At 34.9% G+C, this 27,650-nt stretch overlaps 2 protein-coding genes across 2 annotated transcripts in view; both read right to left on the bottom strand.

The window, feature by feature from the left end:
- Positions 1–27,650, bottom strand: part of Ns4 (Nucleostemin 4) — a 139,353-nt gene that overhangs the window by 39,338 nt on the left and 72,365 nt on the right. The gene's annotated exons all lie outside the window — the stretch shown is intronic.
- On the bottom strand, positions 20,921–26,793 carry LOC108649545 (uncharacterized). The gene is made up of 7 exons (XM_030390411.2): positions 26,656–26,793; positions 25,521–25,722; positions 25,195–25,461; positions 24,016–25,129; positions 23,847–23,945; positions 23,059–23,169; positions 20,921–22,997 (listed from the first exon to the last, which is right to left on the bottom strand). Exons 1-7 carry the CDS (start codon positions 26,756–26,758, stop codon positions 21,099–21,101), a joined length of 3,795 nt encoding a protein of 1,264 aa, XP_030246271.1. The 5' UTR covers positions 26,759–26,793; the 3' UTR covers positions 20,921–21,098.

Genomic DNA, 27,650 nt, shown 5'->3' with positions numbered 1-27,650 from the left:
GAATAATAATATGCATACATATAATGAGAACCCATTTAGTTCAAAGTCCAATTGAGCCCCTACTTACAATAAATAAAACAATAATTTTATACAACACGAAAACCAATGCTAACAAAAAATTTTATATGTAAGTTATTATACTGAGCTTATTTGCTCACATTAGATAATAAAAAATATCAAAAGTTATATAATGAATAATGCAATACAGAAATGTCTTCCGAGAAAAAAGAAAGAAAAATAAAAATTAAGATTGACGTTTACAAAAGGAAAATCAACAATAATTTATTAAATTCCATATATGTAATAAGTTATTGTTTAACACTATACCGAAATTGTATATATAGAGTATAAATAACTTTAATGAAGATAGAAGATCTCAGATATAGATATGTTATTGAGAAAACTTAGGTAATAAAAAATCAAATGTTTTACAAGCCATATTTTCAAACCCTATAAGGCAGAAGTCCCCAACAATGTTATTTCTAATATTAAAACAGCGCCAAGCTAATTAAATTTTCTTCAATTGTTGGCCCCGAAGACAATAAAAATCTGTGTAAAGCCTACATTTACCAAACATATCTCCATTAGCTAAAAAGTGAAATAAGGAACGAAAAATATGCATTTATATAATTAAATTATATGTATTACTAAATTATATGTATGGAAGAACATCGCAATAAGTAATACTATTTTCATATCATATGCTTTAATTTATTGTTTATAGTTTGTGATTACTAATTGCATCTTCGATTTCTATAATATGCGTATACCATACAATTATCTAAACGCTGGCACTTAAAATTGCAAGCATAAAAATATTTGCGAATCAAAACGAATTGCAAGAAACGAATTGCAATGAAGCATACATTTTTTTATTTTAATTATAAAGCACACGCAGACTATTGAATCTTCTTCAAGAATTGAAATAATTAAATATCAAATTATATTCCATTGTTAGAGATGTCGAAAATGTATACATACATATCATATGAGATATTATGTGCATGTGAATCGGTGGTGTATGCGTTGGTCAAATATTTAATTACACAAACATACTGTATGTATGTATGCTTATGTATATACATATGTATATGTATATGTATATGTATGTATCAGAAATTTATATGCATATCAGTGTGTGTATGCGTGCAGTAGACTTGGAGCTATACTTGGTAACTGGAAGTGTAGTCGGGGATGCAGTTGGCATTGAATTTGCATAAATGCATGCTATTGAAAATGCCAAAGTGGCTGCTGTTGCATTGCAATCCCGGACTGCAGCTCAACTCCCATTTTGGGGGAGATGAACGAAACGCGACAGCTTCCAATTGCTGCAGACTTGGTGGGTGGATGGGTTGGTTAGTCTGCGGACATGGTTCGCGTCCGGTGGTGCTGTATGCGTGGCAGAAAAAGTGGGCGTTCAGTTTAGTGTCCGAGCAATGTGGTTCATGCTATTGTTGCATTTCGACTACAGCGGAACAATCTAAATGATGATGCGCATTTGTGCAAATGACGGCAACCTCCAAGCCTCCTCTACACGTCTCGCTACATATATTCTGGCCGGTCGAGCTTGTTTATCGAGTCTGCGTGGACAGCGGGCGATAAGAGCCAAAGCCTTCAAGTGCGCTTGATGCTACCGATTTGGTAAGAGGGAGGGTTTTCGCAATAGTAGCCTACTTGCATAACCAACAAACAGAAGCACGCTCCAAACCACTCCCTCACCCGCACATCCACACATCCATACACCCACACACTCACTCACTCAGTTACACTCATGCATTTACGCATTAACGAATTTCATACATTGCTCGAGTCTCACCGGCTCTCGGCAGACTCTTTCCCTAATTTAGCTGAGGAATCGGCGTAGAGAACAGCATAACAGTTGTTGCGCGTCAGCAGCTCATAGAAGTAAAACGAGTAGAACGCAACCGACTCCATAATATGTTGTACGATCACGTTACAGTCAAGATTTTGTTTATTTCTTTGACACTTTGCAATTGCAATAGGGGATCGCTGAAATTATAAGTTTATCTGCAAAGAGGGGCCCCGTTATTCACTTGGAAAACTTTTTAGTGCGATATTTTTTCTAACAATATCTGACAATATTTTATAATTAGAAAACTATTGTTTTTCTGCGTTTCTCAGGAATGCATCATATCAGCTTTATTGATTGGCTGTTTCCCGGACATGGAAAATGGACATTGTAGAAAACCAAAACACTCTTCCATTTCCTGAACGAGTATAAAAAATGGGCTGATTCGACAATTGTCGCACAGTCGGCAAACTTCACACTTATATGCGCCACCCACAGCTCCATACGAGCGCGCACTTATTTGTTGGAATGAGCCCGTTTGTTTGTCGAATCCACACACTTTGGCCAGTGCAGAGCCTGATAATGTTTTCAACATTAAATTCCCATTAAATTCTGTTTTATTGCTCTTGAAGCTGCATGCATAATTTACTCGCATCCTGCTACGTGACGTTGCATACTGCAAAGTGCATGTGGTCGACCACAAATACTGGGCTCGCTCCATCTTCATCTTCTTCGCTGTTCCTCAGTAATTGTATCCAATTCAGCTTTCACACTACTAAACACTAAAAATCTTGGATTGTTCGGTTGGACTTCAAGTCATATATTTACTTTACGAAATAACTGATTATAAAATGGAATTCGTACTTTTTATATATATATATATATACTTTTTGTGTTTATGGATATTCGTTGGATCCATTGGATATTAGTTTGCTTTTTTCTTTATTACATGAATCTGATTTGGTGTAGTCAGTCTCAGTTTTATTTCCGAATAATCATACCCAAATCTCAGATGCCTCGTAAAAGCAAAAGATCAAACTTTACAACATTATTTATTTAACAATTACTAGCTTTTTTCTCCTTTCCATTTCATCTTTGTTCACCTCTGTACTCCTCCATTGAATTAATCGTTATGTACAGGCCTTCTTTGCAACACTGATTATCACATCTCTGTCATATTCTAATATAAAGCTAGTAAAAAGGGTAACGCCCGACTGCGGAATACTCATTCACACCGCATCAGCAATTAAGTAGCCAAGTTAACGTCTAATACCGTAAAAAACTTAGTTTTTCTCGATTTTTCACACCCCTACTAGGCGTAGACACTTCATTTTTGGCAGCTCAACAAGCTCACGGTAACCTAACCGCTAAATTTGGATGTTTACGCTCAAAAAATTAATAAAATTACAGGGTAATTGGTGGGCGTAGACATATCATTTTTTCATTAATCTTTATAGAATCATAACATAAGCTCACATGCAAAAATTTTACGTTCTAGCCTTAAAATTCTAGGAGATACAATTTTGTCCGATTTGCCACGCCCCCAATGTGCGTAGATACATCCGCCATAACTCGTGATTTTGTATTTTCAAGTCCCTAGCTTCAATAGTGTCGAAATAAACTGTTTTCATACGTTTAGTCGGACAGACGCACGGACAGCAAGACGGACAATGCACAAAACCAATACACTCATTTCACTTTGTGAATGAGTATAAATATGTATAACAAGTAAGAATGCTCTAGCCGAGACTGCTTGACCCTGAACCCTTCGAGCCACTGATATTTCAATAATAAATCGCACACACACACGCATTTAAACAAACACAAGCACACAAGCCTCCTTCTGCCTGTTACATACATTTTATCAAAACCATTATACCCTGATTTCCCATTTTCAATGGGTTCAGGGTATAAAAATGATATACAAATATATGTATATAAAGCAACTTGATTTCTTGTCTTTGTACTAAAAAAGACATAATTTACAATCTTCGAAATCTATTTAATTTCGTTGTCGAACTAAATAAAAAAAATACTAAATTGAATCTGCATTTTCGACGTAAATCCATTTACGAATATTATTGCAAGTAAAGCTACGCCACAAGTAGCGTGTCTTAAAAAGTATAATAATTGTCCACGTACATACCGACTTCGTTGCAGTTGTAATAAATTTATAGTTGAGCAATTTAGTTTATTTGGCGGACAATTGCATGCATGCCACAAATACAAAACACATCTGCAATACATGAACCAGGCCACCATGTTTTAGTTGGTGTTGTTGTTTTACCTGGTCTCAAATAACACACTGGTCATTTAGATAAATAATTGAGTTATTGGACAATCAAATCAAGGATAGTGTCGTTACAAGAGCCTGAATGCAAAGCCAACGCCTTATGTTTGATCCATCACATGTAAAAGATCAATTTAATTGACAAATTTAAAGGTAAGCCAATTATGATAAATAAAGAGGATTAAAGTTGTCAAAAAAATTAAACAAAACTTCGATGCATTCCTTAAAGGTGTACATGTATATTAAGTAAAATTCATCAACACAATGTGTCTGAATTCTTTTGATTTTGAACCTATAAAAAAAGTTTTAAGTACTTATAAAATACAAATTTTATTATACTCACGAAAGTGGAAAATCTGGTAAAACTGTACCTACAGTTTTAAGGCTAAAACGCTGAAATAATGAACGTGGCCTAATGTTACAATTCTATGGAAAATCAAGAAGAACCGATTTGTGTATAGTATTACAGGCAGAAATCCATACCTAAACAACTAAATTGCTGATAGCATCCTCTATTACTTTACGCAATAGAATATGTATTTAAGAATTGACGTTGTGGCAACTCAGAAAATATGGTGTGAATGAGTATTCTGTAATCGCTTACACCCGACTGCAACGTTCTTAATTGTTCTATGTTGGGTTCTTTTGCAATTTTCTTCATCTGCAAATACCTAATTATTGGGCTCATTACCATCATGTGCACTGAACCTCCTAATTTTGCTGTTACTGTTTAAGAGTTGCCATCTTATAGCCTCCAATTCAATGGTTAATATATATTATTATCAAGATATATATTTTATTGCAATCGAAAATGCGGTTTTCTAACTTTAAAAATTTTTATTTTTTTTTTAGCATATTTATATAAGAAATAGGTTAACAAATATAACAATAATAATCAGGGAACATTCATCAGAATATAAAAGAAATATTATCAAAATTAAAATATCAAATTAGTTTTTAAAAATTTAAAATTTAGTTTTGTCATTTTACTTTAATATCGGATTGTGGCCAATAATTAACTAAGAAATATATTCAATGCACAAAATAATAATAAAGGACTATATAAAAATGGATAATTGTTATATAATACCTATTTACTATAAGACAATAAATATAAGTTCCCGTTGATTTAAATAAACAATATTACAACTATACATGTAAGAACACATATAAATACAGCACATATTTATCAATTTACAAGTGAAATACTCAGAAATGAAATACAGGACAATAAACATACACACTATTGATACGTATAATCAAATACATATGCGAAATTCAAATCGTTCTTATGTTAATCAATTATAAATAAAGATAAGTATATTCAACTTTGTGAAATGTTTTATTTGGATGCAATCAATCAGACATAAATGGATTCCACAGTTTGGGCTGTCAAGGTCAAGATTAAGCTTAATTGATTCTTTACATGATTATTAGGTTAACTTGCTTTATTATAAGAAATTACGAGTTGAAAAAGGTTTTTTTTGATATATGTATTTTGAAAAAAAAAAAAATGTCATTTGATAGCTTTTATCTAAACATAAACAGAATAACTATAGTTTTATTAGAACAGCCTTTATCTGCTGATATCGTAGAAAATCCTATACGAACATTTCTAGTCTCTGGCTACTATATGATTTTATTTGTCCGTGGTGATACTACCACGCAATCCTCTTTTTATGCCCTGAACCCATTGAAAATGGGAAATCAGGGTATAATGGTTAAAATGTATGTAACAGGCAGAAGGAGGCGTGGCAGATCCCACAAAGTACATATATTCTTGATCAGGGCGACGTGCTGAGTCGATTTAGCCCTGTCCGTCTGTCAGTCTCTCCGTGCGTCCGTCCGTATGTATAAACGCGTTGATTTCAGAAGATATAAGAGCTAGAGACTTGATTTTTTTTTTAAATGACCGTCTATACAGCGCGGATGTCAAGTTTATCTTTAAAAATCGATATCAATACCCAATATTTTATTATCGATTAAAACCATTATCAATCAAGTCAGATGCCACTGTAGATAAATGTGAATTATTTTTAATTTTGTTTAAGCTTGTCAATTATTCAATAGAATATGTAGATAATTTTCTGAAAGTTTCATTAAATTCGGTTAAGTCAATCGACGTTACAAAATAACAAAAGCTACAACGCTTTTTCTATACGTTTGCAAACATACATTCAAACTTCTTCTAGCACATTCTTAGAATCACATCTGCAGTTCGTTTCTGCAACAGTGAATCAATTTCAGTTTTGCCACTAAAATTTCAGAGTTTTTTAATTGTTTAAAAATTTGTTATATTTAATAAAATGAGTTTTCTATTTCAATTACATTTTTAAATACATCGAAATCGAAATCATAACCATACTAAATGTGCGTTTTTATTAGTTTGGTTCAGGGTACTATCTAGACGAGCACTCTCAACTAGAGTTTTCTTACTTGTTGTTTATATACATTTTTGAAAAACAGTTTCATTATCAATGGACTCGTTTTAAAGAGTACAAATACTTTATGTAAGGTTGAGTAGCACATGAAAACACATAATGAATATACGGATATGTATGTATGTATGCCCTTAACATATTTCATTGATTCATGATTTATTTCGTTTATTCTGTTTGCAAACGGTTTGAGTTCATTGAAATTATTTCAAAGAACCCGGAAAAGTAAGTTTCTAGGTCTCTTTGCTCCAATTGACAAATTTTTGTTTTCATTGAGCCGAATGTTCGCATCACTTTCCAATTGTCGCCATGTGTTATCAACAAGCCAATTGGAAAAAAGAATTAAAATCACTCACAAATTGGAAGCAAGCACAAAAGGGACAAAAATACTGTTGAAAACGGTCCCCGAATGAAAGTTACCCTATAAATGTGCAAATAAGATGACAGCAGAGTAGCCAATGAATAATGAATGATATATACTTTCCTTTAAAGTTCTGCTTAAAGTATTGTAGAGGTATAATTAAATCTATATGTATGTGGTTTAGTTTTCAGAATAACATAAACCGCTTTCGCGTACAACGTACGGTATTGTGCATTACTGGAGTCAGAATTGTATATTTTACCCTGCTCCAATTAGTGCTGGGTATAAAGTCAATCCGAACAGCATGCAAAAAGGCAACGAAAGGAACCGGCTGCACGCTGTGTGCACTGCTAAGCGATTAGAATGTCAGTGGTCTCTTCGTGGCTGAGCAAAAACAATCTCAGAACCCAAAAGGATTATGAAATATGGCCCCCTGTGTGTTGCGCTGACTAGAACTCTAGCATTGGCTTAGACTAGAGACCTAGAGTAAGTGGAAACCGATTAATATAAGGAAGTTTCTTAATAATAAACTGCCACATGTGAACATGATATTAAGCCGTCATGTTTTAAAAGTGTATGTAAGATGATCACTTTTTATACCCTGAACCCATTGAAAATGGGAAATCAGGGTATAATGGTTTTGTTAAAAGTATGTAACAGGCAGAAGGAGGCGTGGCAGACCCCACAAAGTATATATATTCTTGATCGGGGCGACAAGCTGAGTCGATTTGGCCCTGTCCGTCTGTCTGTCCGTCCGTCCGTCCGTCCGTCCGTCCGTCCGTCCGTCCGTCCGTCCGTCCGTCCGTATGTATGAACGCGTCGATTTCAGAAGATATAAGAGCTAGAGACTTCAACTTTTTTTAAAAATGTCCGTATATATCACGCGCAGATCGAGTTTATCACTAAAAAACGATAACTCATTCCGATATTTTTTTTATCGATAAAAAAACTTATCAAAGATTAGCTAAAAAATTATATCTCCTACATCTTTCAAGCTAGAGTCTCCAAATTAAAAATGTATATAAAGATGTATTTTATACAATTTCGGTTTTTGTTAAAATTTACCCCCCACCCCTAAATCCACCCCCTCACCCTCATCTTTGTAGAAGTCGTATATCAAATACTAGAGACTTGAGCTTCGGTATACACATACATTTAAACATTATGATTACGTTCTGAAAGTTTCATTACGATCGTACGTCTAGAAATTAAATTATTCAACAAATAAGTTCTGATTATATTGCCAACACTGCAGCGCAACCCAAGCGCAATCGCCTGTATATGTGAGTGTGTGTGTGCGCGTGAGTTTGTATGTATGCGTGTGTGTGTGTGTGCGTGTGTGTTTGCTAATTATTATTGAAATATAAGTTGCTTTTAGGGTTCAGGGGATCTCGTAGTCGAGCAGTCTCGACTAGAGCTTTCTTTCTTGTTATACCCTGAACCCATTGAAAATGGGAAATCAGGGTATAATGGTTTTGTTAAAAGTATGTAACAGGCAGAAGGAGGCGTGGCAGACCCCACAAAGTATATATATTCTTGATCAGGACGACAAGCTGAGTCGATTTGGCCCTGTCCGTCTGTCTGTCCGTCCGTCCGTCCGTCCGTCCGTCCGTCCGTCCGTATGTATGAACGCGTCGATTTCAGAAGATATAAGAGCTAGAGACTTCAACTTTTTTTTTAAATGTCCGTATATATCACGCGCAGATCGAGTTTATCACTAAAAAACGATAACTCATTCCGATATTTTTTTATCGATAAAAAACCTTATCGAAGATCACTTAAAAAATTATATCTCCTACATCTTTCAAGCTAGAGTCTCCAAATTGAAAATGTATATTAAGACGTATGTCATACAATTTCGGTTTTTGTTAAAATTTACCCCCCACACCTAAATCCACCCCCTCACCCTCATCTTTGTAAAAGTCGTATATCAAATACTAGAGACTTGAGCTTCGGTATACACATACATTTTAACATTATGATTACATTCTGAAAGTTTCATTACGATCGTACGTCTAGAAATTAAATTATTCAACAAATAAGTTCTCATTATATTGCCAACACTGCAGCGCAACCCAAGCGCAATCGCCTGTATATGTGAGTGTGTGTATATGCGTGTGTTTGTTTGTATGCGTGTGTGTGTGCGTGTATTTGTATGTATGCGTGTGTGTGTGTGTGCGTGTGTGTTTGCTAATTATTTTTGAAATATCAGTTGCTTGTAGGGTTCAGGGGATCTCGTAGTCGAGCAGTCTCGACTAGAGCTTTCTTACTTGTTTCTTTTAGTATGTGATATAAATTATCCGTAATATGAACCTAGCAAACATCCTATTATTATTATAATCAGACATGAAATGAAAGAATGTTGATGCCATTTTATAGAGCACACAAATATTTTAAATATTACTTTATATTAACTTTTTCTGAATAATATATTTGTAATAAGTTCATTTTTAGATTGATGTAAAAATAATTCCTTTAAAACCCAAAGTAAAATTAGATTTTAGGGGTATTTTTTTAAACTAAGCACATTCATTCATCCTTTGCTGCGCTTGGAATAATTGTATTGTTGTCTGTTGCTCATTCAGTTCAGGCAGCAATTAACGCTTTTCAGATTAACTTAGCCCACGGGGTTTTCTTTTCATTTGTTTCATTTATTTATTTATTTTTTTTTTTAACCTCTGCAACAGTCAGACTCATGCTGGGCAAGGCGGAGCACTAGACTTTTCGACTGCTTTCTGATTGCTATGTTCCGTTTTGTTGCGCCCAATTATAATTATAATTGCAGCATTTTAATTGCATTTTGTTAACTATTTTGCAAGTCATTTCCCGCATTTAAAACGATAAAAATCCTTTGCACTTAAGAGTGTCGCCAAATGTTGCACTCTAATGGCTTCTTGCTCGAGGTATTTAGATGGCTTTCTCTATCAACTTCAAGTGGCTGAAATTTAAAATTTTTCTAAAAGTTAATCTGTGTACTAAAATCTCTCGATTCTACTTTATGAGAACGTCTCAACATAATAAAGAGGCATCCTGATTAATAGCAGCTTTGTGCGGTTAAGTATTTTCCTTCTACGATTGAAAATATGACATTTCTCAACGCTGTGATGTCATTGTGTATAGAAATGGTATGTAAAAAAAATACATATAATAAGTTGATGTTAAAAGCATTTCCAAGTTATGAGAATGGATAATGAAAAGAACCTATGAAGTACAAGTATATAAAAGGGACATCTACAGTTTATTATGTGTATGCATAATGTTCATTTACAAGTTGATTGGCATAATTCTATTTTCAAGTGATGAAAGTCAGAGGACACAAACAAGAGCAAGTAAAACAACTAAGAAAGCTCTAGTCGAGACTACTCAGCTACAACATGCAATATTAATGAAACTTTCAGAGCATGATCATAATGCAAAAATGTCTGTACATTATTAAGCACAAGTCTTTAGTACTTGAAATACGTTTTTAACAAATTGGTGGCGAAGGGCTTGATATCCAAAATATATAAATTACAAAATATTTGTATTCATTATTTGTAAATATACAGTAAATCTGAAATCTCCAGGTCTGAAAGTGTTCAAATGAGGCTGAAAAAACAAATTCAATTTTTCGATTATTCTCTTTAAAAAAGTTATCGGGTGAAATATCGAAAAAATATAATAAACACGTACTGCGTATGGTATACACGAATTTCAGCTCTCTAGCTTTTATAGCTTCTGAAATCTAGGCGTTAATACGAACAGACGGACAGGGCTATATCGACTGGTCCTGATCAAGAATATACATCCTTTATGGGGTCTCCTTTTGACTGTTAAATACGTTTCACAAAACCATTATACCCTGATTTCCCATTTTCAATGGGTTCAAGGTATAATTATATATCTTACGCTCACTAGGGGCGTGCTACGTTTTAGACACTATTGATGACCACCCAAGACCAAAAGGCTTCGACGGATATATGCTCGTTTAAAACTGCTCGTTTTAAAAACTGCCCAAATATGAGATGTCTACGCCTATTAGGAGTGTGGCAAATCGGGAAAACTGAATTTTCTACAGTATTAGAGCTAAACTTAGCTACGAAATCGCTGATGGGATGTAGATGAATATTCTACAGCCGGTAACGCCCGACTGAAAGGTTCTCTTTTGTTATTTTTAGGAATATCTAAACTATTTCATAAGGGTCATTAACTGATTAGCTATTTTAAAGAACAAGTTGCTAAGGCTGTAAATAGGGCGTCGTAAGTTTCTATTTCCATAAACTACACATAAAATGAAATATCAGTTGTAATGAGGTCGATTATGAACCTAAAATTCAATGGAATGAAGTGCAGTTTGTTGATCGTTAATTGCATTACTGAAAAAACGCAAACAAGAGATTTGGCCGACGGTGTTTTTCTTTTAATTCTCCTGCTGCAGCTGGCGCGTGCTATTTCCTTTTGTAATTTCCATGAGTGAGTGCGCAAACACGAATGGAAAAACAAACAAGTAAGAAGACTCTAGTCGAGACTGCTCGACTAGGAGATACCCTGAACCCTCCAAGCTGATATTCTTATCATTCTGCACTTCTTTTATGCACGCACACATACATACACATGCATCCACCCTCACGCGCCCGCGCTCTGCTAACTGCGCAGTAAGCAGCGACTGCGCTTGGGCTGCGCTGCAGTGTGGGCAATAGTATGAGAATTTATTTGATGAATAACTTTTTTTGTAGACATGCAATCTTAATGAAATTTTCAGAGCGTAATCATATGGTCAAAATGTGTGTACATTCTAAAGCACAAGTCTCTAGTACTTGAAATACGTTTTGCAAATTGGGGGCGAAGGGGGCGTGGTATCCAAAATCTGTTGATTACAAAATGTTTGTATTCATCATATATATATACACAGTAAATCTGAAGTCTCTATGTGTAATAGTATTCCAATGAGGCTCAAAAAACAAAATCAATTTTTCGATTATTCTCGATAAAAAGTTATCGGATGAGTTATCGAAAAAATAAAGCAAACTCGTACTGCGTATGGTATACACGAGTATGCACAGCACAGCACAGCTCTCTAGCTCTTATATCTTCTGAGATCTCGGCGTTCATACGGACAGACGGACGGACAGACGGACGGACGGACGGACGGACAGGGCTATATCGACTCAGCTCGTCGTGCTGATCAAGAATATATATACTTTGTGGGGTCTGCGATGATTCCTTCTGCCTGTTACATACTTTTACACAAAACCATTATACCCTGATTTCCCATTTTCAATGGGTTCAGAGTATAAAAAGCGGACTATTGCACAAAGTGATTGCCTCGAAAATACCCTACAAAAAACATAATTTTGTAACCAAATTTTACATTTTTTTGTAACTTACATACAAAAGATAATTATTGCAGGGTATAGAGAGAGTGACAGAACAAGAGATATTATTTATTTCGACGGCGACTCGATATTCTGATGCACATGTGTACATATGTATGTATGTATGTATACATATGTACATATGTATGTATATCTAAATACTTTGTATTTATACAGTGAATACTTTCAAATTGCTATTAAATGTATATGTTTGGAAAATAAGCAATGATAGACATATGTATGTATGTATGTGCGAGCCGACGTGCATGTATGTATGTATGTGCATATGTATGTATACATTTAAAGATAACATATGAATGTACATATATGCGTGCAAATGTATATATGAATATACATACATACATACATATGCATATATCCGAATATGTGCATTAATATATGCATGTGTACTTTTCCACTTACATATAAACATTCATACATACATGTGTGTGCTTGAAACGCGAATATGCGCCGAGATGTACGTACATATGGTTTTTTTATGAATGCCAATTTAACAATTTTTTGACCCGACATTCGGCTGGCATGCGACACCCTTCGATATCATTCCATTCGTGAACTGCGCCCATACGGTCTCACTGTGACGTTCACTATTTACTGCCCAGCTGACCAGTTGTGTTCCGAATATTTCTGCAGCGTCAGTAAAAACATGCAAAAAATCTTCTTATGTATATGTAACACCCAATATATATATATGCATGTGTATTCTCACTGCACAATGGGCAACTTTGGATACATACACTACAAAAAATTAATTTTTGTAAACTTACTCTGCAGCCTTTAGGGACCTTTTACTCAAATGTGAATTTTATAATAATATGCAAACCGCACACGCACTCACAGTGTTGGTTTTACTATGGCAACTTAAATTAAATAATAATAATAAATAAAATAGCTAGCGTGGCATCAAAAATTTATAACGCTTAAAAAAAAAAGAAAAACAAGCCAACATATCGGTTTTTATCATAAAAAAGATATTGCATAAATGAGTATTGATTGTAAATTTCAAATTAATTTTTAAAATGCCACGCCCCTAAAGGGCGTTATTAATATTTTCTGGTCATCGATAGAGGAAATTACTACTTACTCAACTATCCGAATTTTAAGCCTTTAGCTTTTATACTTTGGGAGATATCAACTTTTGAGGTTTTCAACGCCCCCTGTGGGCGGACATACATATATCGGCAAAGCTTTATATACACCAAATTCGATCTGTAGCATCACTAGTTTCTAGGAAATCAGGGTATAATGGTTTTGTTAAAATGTATGTAACAGGCAGAAGAAGGCGTGGCAGACCCCACAAAGTATATATATTCTTGATCAGGGCCTCGAGCTGAGTCGATTTAGCCCTGTCCGTCTGTCCGTCCGTCCGTCCGTATGTATGAACGCGTCGATTTCAGAATATTTAAGAACTAGAGACTTGAAATTTTTTCCTCGCTCCGTGTATATCACGCGCATATCGATATTTATTATCAATTAAAAACCTTATCAAAAGATAGTTATTCAATTATATCTCCAACACCTTTAGAGCTTGACCTTCCAAATTTTAATTGCAGAAATATGTGTATTTTATATAATTTCGGTTTTTGTTCTAATTTAACCCTCACCCCTATATCCACGCCCTCACCATCACCTTTGTAGAAAGCGTATTTCAAATACTAGAGAATTGTGCGTAGATACATTTAAGCATTATGATAGCTTTCTGTAAGTTTCATTAAGATTGTACGTCTAGAAATTAAATTACTCAACAAATAAATTCTTATGATTTGGCCCACTTTGCAGCCACGCTTCCAATGGGCGTAGATATATCCACCATAGCTTATGATCTTGGGTGATCGATGCGGGTCAACTAGTATGATGTCTAGCATATCGGAAAATGCATTTTCCGATTGGAAATTTTTCCGATCGGGAAAATTTTAACACTTTATAAATCGTAAATGGTAAATAAAGCAAATCAAGATATTTTAACTTTATATATATATATATATATATATATATATATATATATATATATATATATGTATGTATATAATGTATATATATAAAGTAATTTGTTGGATTTATATTAGATTCAACATTAAAATTTTGTCAAAAATTAAAAAAAAAATAGCCATTGTCGTGTAACCAAGTGCGTATTGTCACTTAAACTTGATTTTGTTCATTTTTTCTTTTTGGAGCAAGGCAACAACAGCTGGGCCACACATCGAAATCGTTTCGAATGCTACAGCCAAGGATGATGCTCGACTTTCTACAAAAATCGAACCCCTACGTTCATAAAAAGGAGAAACGACAAAAGACTAAGGGTCAAAGTAATTGAAAGCATCCTCGTATGCAAAGCATAGCTATATATTTATGTACATATGTATGTATGTACCATATAATTCGATAAGCTGCTCGCTGTTAATTTGACAAAAAAACATATATTGCAGAAGACCAAATATTTATCCCGTAATTCCAATCTTATATCTAGAGTTTTTTATACATATTTATTGGATTTAGGGCTAGCTAGCAATTTGTGAATGCATGCAGTGCATTTTTTGCTAATATGAAAACATTACACAAAACATTAAACATGATATCAGACGAATCTCTCCTTCACCCGGCATTTCGGAGATTCTGTGCAATGTGTATATGTCATTCTGTTCTAAGTCTGGCTATCCTATTTTTACATAGTGCCGGTTGAAGGATAAACATAGGAACGTAGTAGAAGATATCGTCAACCCCGACAGCTACTCAAAATGCGCTTATTTTATATAGACCCTAGGATATTCACTATGTATTTATACATATATATTACAGCATTATTAGTAGTAAATTCGAAGCGAAAATAGCAGCCTACTATAGAAACAATAAGAAGAAATCGAAAAAGTTTAACATTTTCTTGAAACTAAATAATTAATCTATTAATCTATATATATAAAAGAGAGTTGTGAAAAGTGTTCCTACTCTTATAACTCGAGATCTGCTGGACCAATTTTCATGGTTTTTGATTTGTTGGATTTGTCTCCGTTACGAGTAGGATAGTAGATGTTAAAAATACAGAAAAAATTCAAAGTTCCATTGATACTCAGTAGGCTTGATAACAGTGACAGTTTTCGGTCCTGCTCTCATATTATACAATAGTATAGAAGTAAATAAACAACTGTACTCAGTCAGTCTACTGCACAGCCTCAGGCGAACCTGACTATTCATAAAAAAAGCACATTTGATAAGAATAATACGCGTGCATACAGAAGCTAAATATCTCGAAAGTTCAGGTATGCGTTAGTCTCAAACATAAATTTGTGTAATTTATTTATATTTATATTTCTCGATTGTTTTATGTGATTTTGTGCGAGGGCATATTCAGTATTACTATTAATAAAAATGCCGCGTCCTAGAAGACCTAATCTTTCCCGGCGGACTCATGATGCAATTAGGCAATCATCTGACGAGGAACGAGAAATCGCCCAAGAAAGGCGTCGCGTTAGTACCCAGCAAAGAAGGGCCTTAATTCGTGCTTCTCATTAAAATATGAGCTTATCAACAAAGTACTTTCGAATATCATTGCTTTCCACAAAAATACTAAAAGATTAGGTGAGCGCGCAATTTTGGTGGCTAAAAATGAAGATGTGGATGACCTTAATCTTATAATTCAAAATAAAATCGTTGGTACTCTGTATTCATTCAAATCTATCGACTGTGTAAAAAACGAAGAAGAAGCCACTAATTATCCAACTGAATTTTTGAACTCCTTGGATGTGCCTGGTTTACCACCGCACAATTTACAACTAAAGTTTGGCTCGGTAGTTATCATGCTTAGAAATTTAAACCAACCAAAACTATACAATGAAACGCGTTTGGTGATAAGAAAACTGATGAGCAATGTGATTCTTATTCCTAGGATCAGGGCAATCCTTGACTATTTGTGGCCTCAATCTAGAAAATGCGTGTTTTTCTTATGGTCAATTGTACGTGGTATGCTTACATGTTGGCAAACCATCCGCATTATTTGTTCTTGCAACTGACCAAAAAGCAAAGAATTTCGTTTACAACAAGGTGCTTGAATGAAAATCCGATTAATAAATTAATCAATTAATGAACAACATAGCTTTCAACAATTTTTTACCTAGAAATAATGGATAGGGAAACGCCACGGGCCAGCTAGTAGATATATAAAGATTGATGAAAAAATTATATGTCTACGCCTTTTGGGGACGTGGCAAATCGGACCTGAAGATATAGTGATTTTGATTTTTCGAATTCTGCTATACTTTACACACTATTGATGCTAGAGATCCCAAATTTGTTACACCTCAAAAGTTTATCTCCTAAAGTATAATAGTTAGAAGCTTCAAATATCGATTGTTTCGTTACTAGTAACTTCCTCTTCTCCCCAAATAATATTGTTACGCCTCTTTAGAGGCGTGGCATATCAAAAAATGCCATGTAATTTTATCCGTTTTGGAGCGCGAGCATTTAAATTTTGCAGCTAGGTTAAGGTTAGCTTGGCTGGCCAAAAATGAAGGGTCTACGCCCAGTAGGGGCATGGCAAGTCGAGAAAACCTGAATTTTCTACAGTATTAGAGCCAAACTTGGCTAATAATTGCAAATGGGGTGTGAATGAGTATTCCGTAGTCGGCAACGCCCGACTGCAATATTATTACTTATTTTTATTTAGCTTAATCTTCATATTGATATTATTTTTATATATTTTTACAAACTTCTCACACGGACACCTTCATTGATTTGTTGCCATTCTTGCTCTGATCTTTGTGCTCTACTATCTTTTTATTATATATTCTGCGGGGACAAATCCAACAAATCAAAAACCATGCAAATTGGTCCGCAAATCTCGAGTTATAAGACTTGTAACAAATCCGACTTTGTTTTATTTATACAGATACCGATATATAATATTTTTAAAATGTCAATGTGATCAATATCTTAACTTAAAAACAAGTAAGAAAGCTCTAGTCGAGACTGCTCGACTACGAGATCCCCTAAACCCTACAAGCAACTGATATTTCAATAATAATTCGGACACACACACGCATTCAAACAAACACACGAACACACACACCCGCATATACAGGCGATTGCGCTTTGGTTGCACTGCAGAGTTGGCAATATTATGAGAACTTATTTGTTGAATAATTTAATTTCTAGACGTACGATCGTAATGAAACTTTCAGAACGTAATAATAATGTTTAAATGTATGGGTATACCGAAGCACAAGTCTCTAGATGAGGGTGAGGGGATGAGTTATCGATTTTTGGTGATAAACTCGATATGCGCGCACTATGTACGGATGATTTCCCATTTTCAATGGGTTCAGGGTATAACAAGTAAGAACGTTGCAGTCGGGCGTTACCAACTGCAGAATACTCATTCACACCCCATCAGCAATTCAGTAGCCAAGTTTAGCTCTAATACTATAGAAAGTTCAGCTTTTCTCGATTTGCCACGCCCCTACTGGGCTAACGGTAAGCTAGCTGCAAAATTTATATTCTTACGTTCAAAAAATCAAAAGATTACAGGGTATTTTTTGATATGCCACGCCCCTAAAGAGGCGTAACAATATTATTGGGGAATCGATAGAGAAAGTTACTATTAACTTAACTATCTAAGTGTGAAGCTTCTCGCTCTTAAGTTTTAGGAGGTCTAAACTTTTGCGATTTGCCACGCCCCCTTTGGGCGGAGATAAATCCATCATAGCTCGTTGGACTTTCAAGTCTCTAGCATCAATAGTGCCTGATATATAGCAGAATTTGAAAGAGCTCTATATATGATTTGATATATCCGCCATAGCTGACGATCTTGGTGATCTACATACCAAATTTCAGCTTTCTAGCTCTTCAACTAATACAATTTCTGGCATATCGGAAAATGCATTTTCCGATTTGCCACTCCCCTAGGGGGCGGATCCGGAAAATTTTACCACTTTATAGATCGGAGATATACACGAGTATATGTTCTAAATTTCAAGTCTCTAGCTACAATAGCGCCGAAATAGACAGACGCACAGTCGGACAGACGGACAGACGGACATTGCTTAAAACCAATATACTCATTTCGTGAATGAGTATAACAAGTAAGAAGACTCCAGGCATATATATACTATCTGGATTGAATGTCGTGCCAGCGAGAGTAAAGACGATGTGGTTCGATTAAATGTTTAATAATCTGAGTGAAATGTCAATTACACCTTTGGTGTGAGGCTGCCAGATGATATGTGTTAAAATAACATAAGTTAAAGCTAAATTCAATTACATTTTCAACAGTATTAAGCGATCAGAACAGCTTGCATATTACGCATAAGAGTCCAGTATGTAGTTTTTATAGTGGTTTGAAGAGCAAAATTGAACAAATATGCTAGTTAGATGCTGGGCAACTCTGAGAGTTTCCAACAAAAAAAGGATTATCATGCTGTAAGTCTTTAAACGCCAGTATCCCAAAAGCCGTGCTATGCTTCAAGTATACTTATGAATATACAAATGTGTGTGTATATGTATATGTATATAACTTTTTTATGGGAAATCAGGGTACAATGGTTTTATTCAAATGTATGTAACAGGCTGAAAGTGCGGAAGCACCCTTAAAGTCCGGCTGTCTTTTTGTTAAATTTTATAATAATTATTAAACAGTCTCAAACTTATTTTAAAATGTACATATTTAAACTTACTTATTATGAACGTCAAGCTCGATCCAACACAAATGCTCAAGAAGCTAAAACTATATTTGTAAAAAAGTGAGTAACTATATTTTCCATGATCCTAAATTTTTTATATATCGTGTCTGCACAGTCATATTGTAGGAATTTGATCAGTTTAAAAATATTACGTTTCGAACTTTTACAAGCAGAGGGCCCACTGTACTGTACACAAATATTGCCAGACATAATGCTCTAATATATAAATGTGTTTGTATATGCTATAAATATTTTTATTTCGAGTCAACGCTCAGATCCCGCATTTATTTACCTTCCCATTGTTTTGGTTTCATATAGAATTTTTATTGTGTAACATGAAACAATTTCATACGTTCGGAATTGCATCTGACAGACAATTTTACTGCAGCGTCTGCAGCTGCAGCTGATGCCACTGCTGCTGCTGCTGCCGCTGTTGCTCTTGCTGCTGCAGTGATAACACACTACCTCGTCTTTTCCCCTAGCTCCGGTGCATTAGCACAACTAATGATGACTGTGGAATTGCATGCAACGCGGTTGTAGCATTCTACTAAGTCCCTTTGCTTTTTCACCCACACCCACTTGCTCTCTCACCCTACCGCTCTTTCGCTCTACATCTCTCTTTATCTGCTCTCTCTCTCTCTCTCTCTCTCTCTCTCTCTCTCTCTCTCTCTCTATCTGTCTCTCTCACACACACAAGCCCACACACTCTCTGTATATGTGCATCTCTTTCCAGTCTATTATATGGTTGTTCTGGACGTTGATGATAGACCATTGCATTAGCGCGGTAGAGCGCAACATAATGTCGTTGTGCACTTTCCACAGCAATTGCTTCGGCAGTCATGGCGTTAACGGAGACGCAGATAAAGGCAGGGAGTCTGCAATGGAGCTTATGGTGAAACTGTAGCTATAGCTATAGCTGTAGATGTAGATGTGTAGCTATTGCTAGGCCCTACCGTTTCTCGTTCTGTGATGTGGATTTTATAATTACGTGCGCTGAGTGCGATTATTATGATTGTTTCTTAATTCACAGATTTACAATATGTATATAGGCACTCATGTGTGTGAGTAAGAGTGTCTCTACGCAGACACCCACACAATTAAATGTGCTTACATATATATACATACATACATAGAAGTGTGTGCGGTTGGTTAATTGTGAATGCGCTTCTATTCCATTCTAGCTTTATTACTTTATTCATTCACTCAGCAAATATGGAATTCTTGCTATATCCCTCAAAGCATCGAATGTAGCACTGAAATTTTTGTGAACATATATACTTTTTTGATTGGTCTGAAAAAAAGCATAAAAAAACAAGTAAGAAAGCTCTAGCCGAGACTGCTCGACTACAAAATCCCCAAAACCCTTCTAGCAACTGATATTTCAATAATTATTTGCACATTCACACACACATAAGCGGCAGTGTGGGCTTGCTTGTTTAATCTGAAATCATGAAACTTTTAGATATATTATAATGTAGATACATATGTATGTATTTGCCAAAGCACAAGTCTCTTGAAATATGATTTTTACAAATTTAAGGGTGACGGGGCGAATATAGGTGAATAAATAGGTGAATTATATCAAAAATCGAAGTTGCATAAAATGCACATGAATACATTTAATATTAGGTAACTCTAGCTTAAGAAATGTAGCAGCTATAAATTTATTACTGATTTTCGATGTTTTTAATCGATAAAATAATAGAAGGTAAGTTATCGATTTTTGAAACTCGATATGCGCGTGGCATAAACGGACCTATAAAATCAATTTCAAGTCTCCAGCACTTATATCTTCTGAGATCGATGCGTTCAGACAGGGCTAAATCAACTCAGCTTGCCGCACTGATCAATAATATAAATTGATTGGGTATAGAATTAAGATATTATGTTTTACGATATTAAAGAGCTGAGAAACCCAAAATGCTTATATATTTATTACTTTTGCTTTTAACAAATGTAGTTTTATATATGTACATGTATTTATATTTTTAAATGTCATTCATATCTGAAAATATAATTATCCCTGCATTTCATTATTATTACAACATTCATCAGTACTTTTAAGAAAATTGTCATCGTTGCTTTTTTAAATTATAATTTAAGTCCATTAGCTTTAACTCATAGATCCCAAGTTTTACTTAATGGATATTATTAGTTTATGATTTTTTACCGTTTGAATTGTCATCCAGTTGATGCTTCAAAAGTGGAGCCATTATGCTATAACCATCTGGCGTCGTTTGGGAAAAGGAAATATCATTACATGGGGTACCAGAACCATCATTATCCCCGGATTTCGGAAATTCATTCTCAATGCTATTTTTGTGAATATTATCAGAACATGGTTGTTGATGTGGCAAAAGATCCAAGTCGGACTCGTTTTTCGACGAAAAAGGTTTGTGACAAGTTGGCAGAAGCTCGACTTCATCGCATTCCGACTCCGACAGTTGAACTGCCGTTCCGGAAAAATCTATCGATGGTGTGAGCAATCGTGGATAGTTTGAAATATATTCTATTATTTCCAGCGCCGTTGGACGTTTGCTCACCTCCTGACTCCAACAGGACTTTAAAAGGCCCTCTAGTTGTGGCTTGACACCGCTTGGTATTTGTAGTGTATTACCAGCTTTTACAAAATCGAGAACTTGGTTATTTGTTAGACCTTGATAGGGGTATGATCCAAATGTTATTATTTCAAAAAGTACAACTCCAAATGACCATATATCAGAACCTGGCGTGAATAGTCCCAATGAAAGTGTTTCAGGAGGCATCCAGCGGACTGGGAAAAGTTTTCTTACACCTTTTCTGTTGAAGCAATAATAATCACTTTCAAATGTGGGTCGGGCCATACCAAAGTCTCCAATTTTAACGACACGCTGAGAGTTCACTAGACAATTTCTACATGCTATATCACGATGAACATATTTTTGCTCTGCAAGATATGCCAATCCACTTGCAACGTCCATGGCATACATAGTCAAACGCTTTGATGATATATCAGATTCATCAGTTTGTTTCTCATTTACCATGTTTCTTCTAGCCAAAAGGTATGTTTTCAAATCGCCATAAAGCATGAATTCCATTATTGTGTAAATTGGTTCCGTTTGCAAACAAACACCTAAAAGTTTAATAATATTCTTATGATTAAACTTTTTCATCGCTTCTGCTTCTGCCAAGAAATCTAATCTGTCCTCTGTAGATTGTCCAGCCTTCAGAGTTTTGACAGCCACTGCAGTCCATTCGTCGGAGTCCAATCGCGCTTCACCACCATAGACCGTGCCAAAAGCACCTTCTCCTAACCGTCTATTGATCACAACGTTATCCTTTTGTACTTCCCATTTGTCTAATGTATTCACTTTGTTTCTTGATGGTGAGATCAGGTCAATGCCAAACATTTTCATTATTTGGGCAGATCGTCTAACTTTTCGATCGAAACGTTTTTTCCAAAAATAACAAGAGATTAGTGACATCAGCACAATTACTATCAAGCATTGAAAAATTATGAATATCATGGAAGCAATATCACAGGTGATATCCAAACATCGGGCTAAAGCTGAAAAGCTACAGTCATATCGTCCATCTTCGGGCACCTGCCCATGAAATGCTTTTTCTGTGTAAAAAACAAGTTTCCCTCCGGTGATATGCATATTTGCTGTTTCTCCCTCAATAATAGGCTTGAATAAACCAATTCTTTCATGAGTCGAGTTCGTCCATTGCAAAATATCCAGATCGATTATACGTGAGCCGCCAAACTCGCCTGTTCCAAATCTCACATTCCCAGACAAGCCATTAAAATCTGTTTCGCTAATTAATTTGGACAGTTGCGTTGTAACTTCTATTGATCTTAACTCATTGAAAGCATAAGTGTTGTTCTCCAGCAATTTATGTGCAGCAAGTGCATAGGTCCACACTGCATCGTAAACAAACCCTACATAGCTTGAGAATGTTGGATACATATTTTTATAAGAAGTCAACCATGAATTTATAGTTATTCCCTCTTGCATTTCTGCATTTAGTTCGCCAAATGGGGTGTGTCTTATACTTAAGTGCCCTTCGATTGCCTGTTAAGCATAGAATGTTTAGTCAGAGTCGGCATTTAATATTTTTACATGAACTACTCACGTTTCGAAACTGCTCAGTGGAACATTTATTATTGACTTTAATACCCCACATTTTAAAGTCTTTTGACAGCCAAGATGGTAAGAACCAAACATAGTTCTCAGTTTGTGTCATCTAAAACAAATTAATGGTTTTATAATAGTTAACAGTTTTAAATTAATTAGTATTTGTATGGCTCTAGATCTAGATAACTGTAGTTTCAACCAAAATATTTTTATTTTAGTTTTTCGTTTTTAATCAAATTAAAAAATGGCGAAAGCATATAAAACATAAGAATGGATTAGTATTAAGTCTGAAAAATTGGAACAACTCTATATTCAAGCCATAAAAGGCTAGACTGAAAATAGAAAATATTTAACACGAGTCTACAAAAAATCATCAGAACGTATTCCAAATAATAGAGCAATTATTGACAAATACACTTCTTTGCTCTTCCTATAACATTCTGAAAGTTTTTGGAAAATCATCTACAAAAGTTTTATTTGGTAAATGAGTTCTCAAGCTGCAGCGTTGCGTCAAAAGCGCAGTTAACAGAGCGCGTGTGTATATATATGTGTGTGTGCATATGTTGCTTATATATACATAAAATAAGCGAAAAATTATTGGAATAGCAGTTCTTAGCGGGCTCAGATTTATAGTGCCCAAATCGACAACATGGATATTTCTCTAATACGTTAACACTATTTATGAATGCAAGCCAAAAATCCCTCACGTAAAATCCTCTTAGTTTCTGACTACTTTTCAAATTTTCTAAGTCTCTATACAATAAATACAAAAATCGTAATACATACGCCCAGCTTTATGGCTTCACATATGGTAATTGCCGCAGTGTCGCTTTGCAGCTCCGCAATAATAATTCTAGAGTAAGCTTCCTTTAATTTGACCAGATGCTAAAGTAAATACAAATTTATATACATATTTATTTAACACATTCTTTGCAATGTAACAATTAAAACGAACCTCTCTCATTTCCGTAGCAGTCACATCATGCGGAACCTTTCGACTGAACGCCAAGGTGAAGTTATATAGTCTCAATTTGTTCTCCATGCGCGACAAATAGCCTGTATATTGCTGGGTGTCCTCTGTCAATGTTGAGACTCGAGTCCAACCAAGTCGCTGCATAATTTTGATGTAAGCATCCACATACTCGCTGTTTGATCCAATCGTTCGAAAAAAGTATGGATATGCATCGCGGTCAACAAAAGAGTCGCCCTCAGCGGAATATGATATAACCATCATATTCAAATGCTTCGAAATACCTGCTATCGGTTCAACAGTTTCACTGCATGCAGGGCCCAGAACACCCAATAAATTTGGCTCATTGAAATAATGTATAAATGACTTCAAAACCATATCCGACTTGCATTGACCGTCTTTTATTAGTAGCTCTAAATTATAGTTTGGTAGTATTGTTTTATTCTCATTGATTACATCGACAGCTCTTTGCGATGCCTCAATAATATTGGCATGTCCCCGATCTGTTATATGGAGTGGGAATATACCACCAATCGATAATGTTTTCACCGTCTTTGGTAGAACCCATTGACTGTATGTCTTAAAATTCTGGAGCAGCCAATTACACGCGACATTGTTAAATAATTCTTCAGAATCTTTTGTATAGGCTCTTTGTACACTAAGCTCATTCTGAATATTCTCAAAGTCTTTATCATTTATATAAAATTTTCGAAGAGCATACATCATTCGTTTATCATAAACTAAACTTCCGGGATAATATTTTAAGATCGGAGTTAACTCGTATCGGCAATTTGAACTTTTCAAGTATTCATGGTCCTCACATCTGGGCAATGATATTTGAGTAAATTTAATGTCAGCATCAATTATATCAGAAGGAATCCAATGAAGAAGTACAAATCTTTTTTGCCCGCGGGTGTAACTAGACTTATATATTGCATCCAATTCTTGTATAGTATCTCTAAATTGATGTCCTAACCAAACTACATTTAGATAGCTGTCATTTAACTCCTCTGTAATAAAGTACGAATCATCGCGCCATTCCGCTATTAGCGTAGCACATTTGATATTGGCACACTTTGGATTTATATATTCTTCAACACTATAAAAATGGTAAAATACATAACTCTTTATCACTCAATTAGACACTTTCACTGTATATTGTACCTTCTGTTTGATAATATTGATATAATATTATTTTCCATCAAGTAGAGTGAATAATATACATTATTAGTATCCCTAAAGACTTCATAATGCAAGCTACAGTCCTTTGTATCCGTCGTAATTTGTGACCTTGGTACAAACCAACTGAACCGACCGGGAGCTATAGACGCACCGGCACTATATATATTTGGTTGTGGCTCCTTATGCACTGTGTATGGTGTCCACACTTCCAAATTGATCATTGAAATCTGATGGTGTCCCTTATAGTATCTACAACATTTAAAGTATATTAATAGTGGTACTCAGAAAATCGCGAATATTGACCTTACTTGACATATTTTAGGGTTCGCAAAGCATTTCCAGGGTCCGATGAATTTTCAAATATTAATGGAATAATTTTCACATCCTTATAGTTAAGCACTTCCTTTAAAAATATTGAAAATATTCGTGTCATCACTTGATGCGTTGATCTATTTGTAACTTGAAGACCAATGCCAAATCCATTGTTTGAAGGATGAATTGAAAAGTAATCTACAAGAATAATATGAATCTAGGACTCGTTTTTTTTTTCTAATATGCGATAAATATAATTATAAATCAAGTAAGAACGTTGCAGTCGGGCGTTACCGACTGCGGAATACTTTTACACCCCATCAGCAATTTACTAGCCAAGCTTTGCTCTAATACTGTAGAAAGTTCTGTTTTTCTCGATTTGCCACGTCCCTACTGGGCGGATCCGGAAAATTTAAAACTTTATAAATTGAAGATATACATATACATGAGTATATGTTCCAATTTTCGAGTCTCTATAGAGACTAAATGAAACTATAGCTTCAATAGCGCCGAAATAGACAGACGGACAGACAGCAAGGCGGACATTGCACTAACCAATATACTCATTTCACTTTCGTGAATGAGTATAAAAATAAAGCAACAACGTATATTTCAATTAATTGATGAGCTATGCCATAATTAGTAAGTAAAGCATATTATTAATACATAAATTGTTCAATTAAACATTGACTATGCATATCGTACTGAAAAAGTAAATTAAATAGTATCCCAATCACTTCATCTTCAACTAGTATTCTAGTCGTCACTGCTCAACTAGTCTGCTGAGCCCAGCCCGATCTGCGATTTTAAGTGTGTATCTAAAATAAAATTCATAGTAAAGCTCCTGTTGCAGCTGTCACGACTGTTTCTTAGCTGGCCAAACGTTTTGTTTAATAATTTATGTTGCATTAGCGGATTAAAGTTAAACTTTCAGGCCCTGTCTCGATCTGTGACTAGTATACAGGATTTTCCGAATCAATATGTTTTCTGGTCTGAAAATTTAAAAAACCTCCGCGATTGAAAACTTAGTTGAAAATAATAAAAATTCTTTTAAAATATATTGTTGCATTCTTGTGACTATTAAGGTAAGTTATAAAGATATTTATAAATAATTAAATTATTGGTACTTACTATTTGTTTTAAGACACTTATTAGATGATTCAATATGTACCGGAAGACATAGAAAAGCAACCGCAAAGGACATTAAAAACACACTATTTGGCTTGAATAACATTATTGGTTGATTTTTCAAAAAAAAATATATTTGTTTTTTTTTACACTGAAAGAAAATATGTGGATAATTAAAAATCATATAACCCAAATACATTAATATACAATCATTTCTCCGTTTATACAATCATTTTCTCTTACAAATTTCAAATAAAACAAGTAAGAAAGCTCTAGTCGAGACTGCTCGACTACGAGATCCCCTGAACCCTCAGCAATTGAATTTCAATATATACCGAAGCACAAGTCTCTAGTATTTGATATACGACTTTTACAAAATGAGGGTGAGGGGGTAGATTTAGGGATGGGGGGTAGATTTAGGGGTGGGGGGTCGATTTAGGGGTGGGGGGTAAATTTTAACAAAAACCGAAATTGTACATTTTAAATTTGGAAACTCTAGCTTGAAAGATATAGGCGATATAATTTTTTAAATGATCTTCGATAAGGTTTTTTATCGATAAAAAAATATCGGAATAAGTTATTGTTTTTTAGTGATAAACTAGATATGCGCGCGATATATATGGACATCTTATATCTTCTGAGATCGACGCGTTCATACATACGGACAGACGGACAGACATACAGACGGACAGGGCCAAATCGACTCAGCTCGTCGCCCTGATCAAGAATATATATACTTTGTGGGGTCTGCCACGCCTCCTTCTGCCTGTTACATACTTTTTCACAAAAACTTTATACCCTGATTTCCCATTTTCAATGGGTTCAGGGTAAATTGATATTTCAATAATAATTAGCAAACACACGAACACACACACACAAACAATACAAAACTTGAAAAATAATAAATAGCTGACTTGACTTACACGACTATATATGTATGTATATATATTTATATATTTATTTATTACCCTGAACCCATTAAAAATGGGAAATCAGGG

The sequence above is a fragment of the Drosophila navojoa genome, chromosome 3 (genome assembly GCF_054131105.1).
Source record: "Drosophila navojoa isolate 15081-1374.11 chromosome 3, UAZ_NAV_1.0, whole genome shotgun sequence".
In the NCBI taxonomy this organism is placed as follows: domain Eukaryota; kingdom Metazoa; phylum Arthropoda; class Insecta; order Diptera; family Drosophilidae; genus Drosophila; species Drosophila navojoa.
The sequence above is the reverse complement of the archived record's forward strand: the minus strand, read 5'-3'. Positions and strand labels throughout refer to the sequence as shown.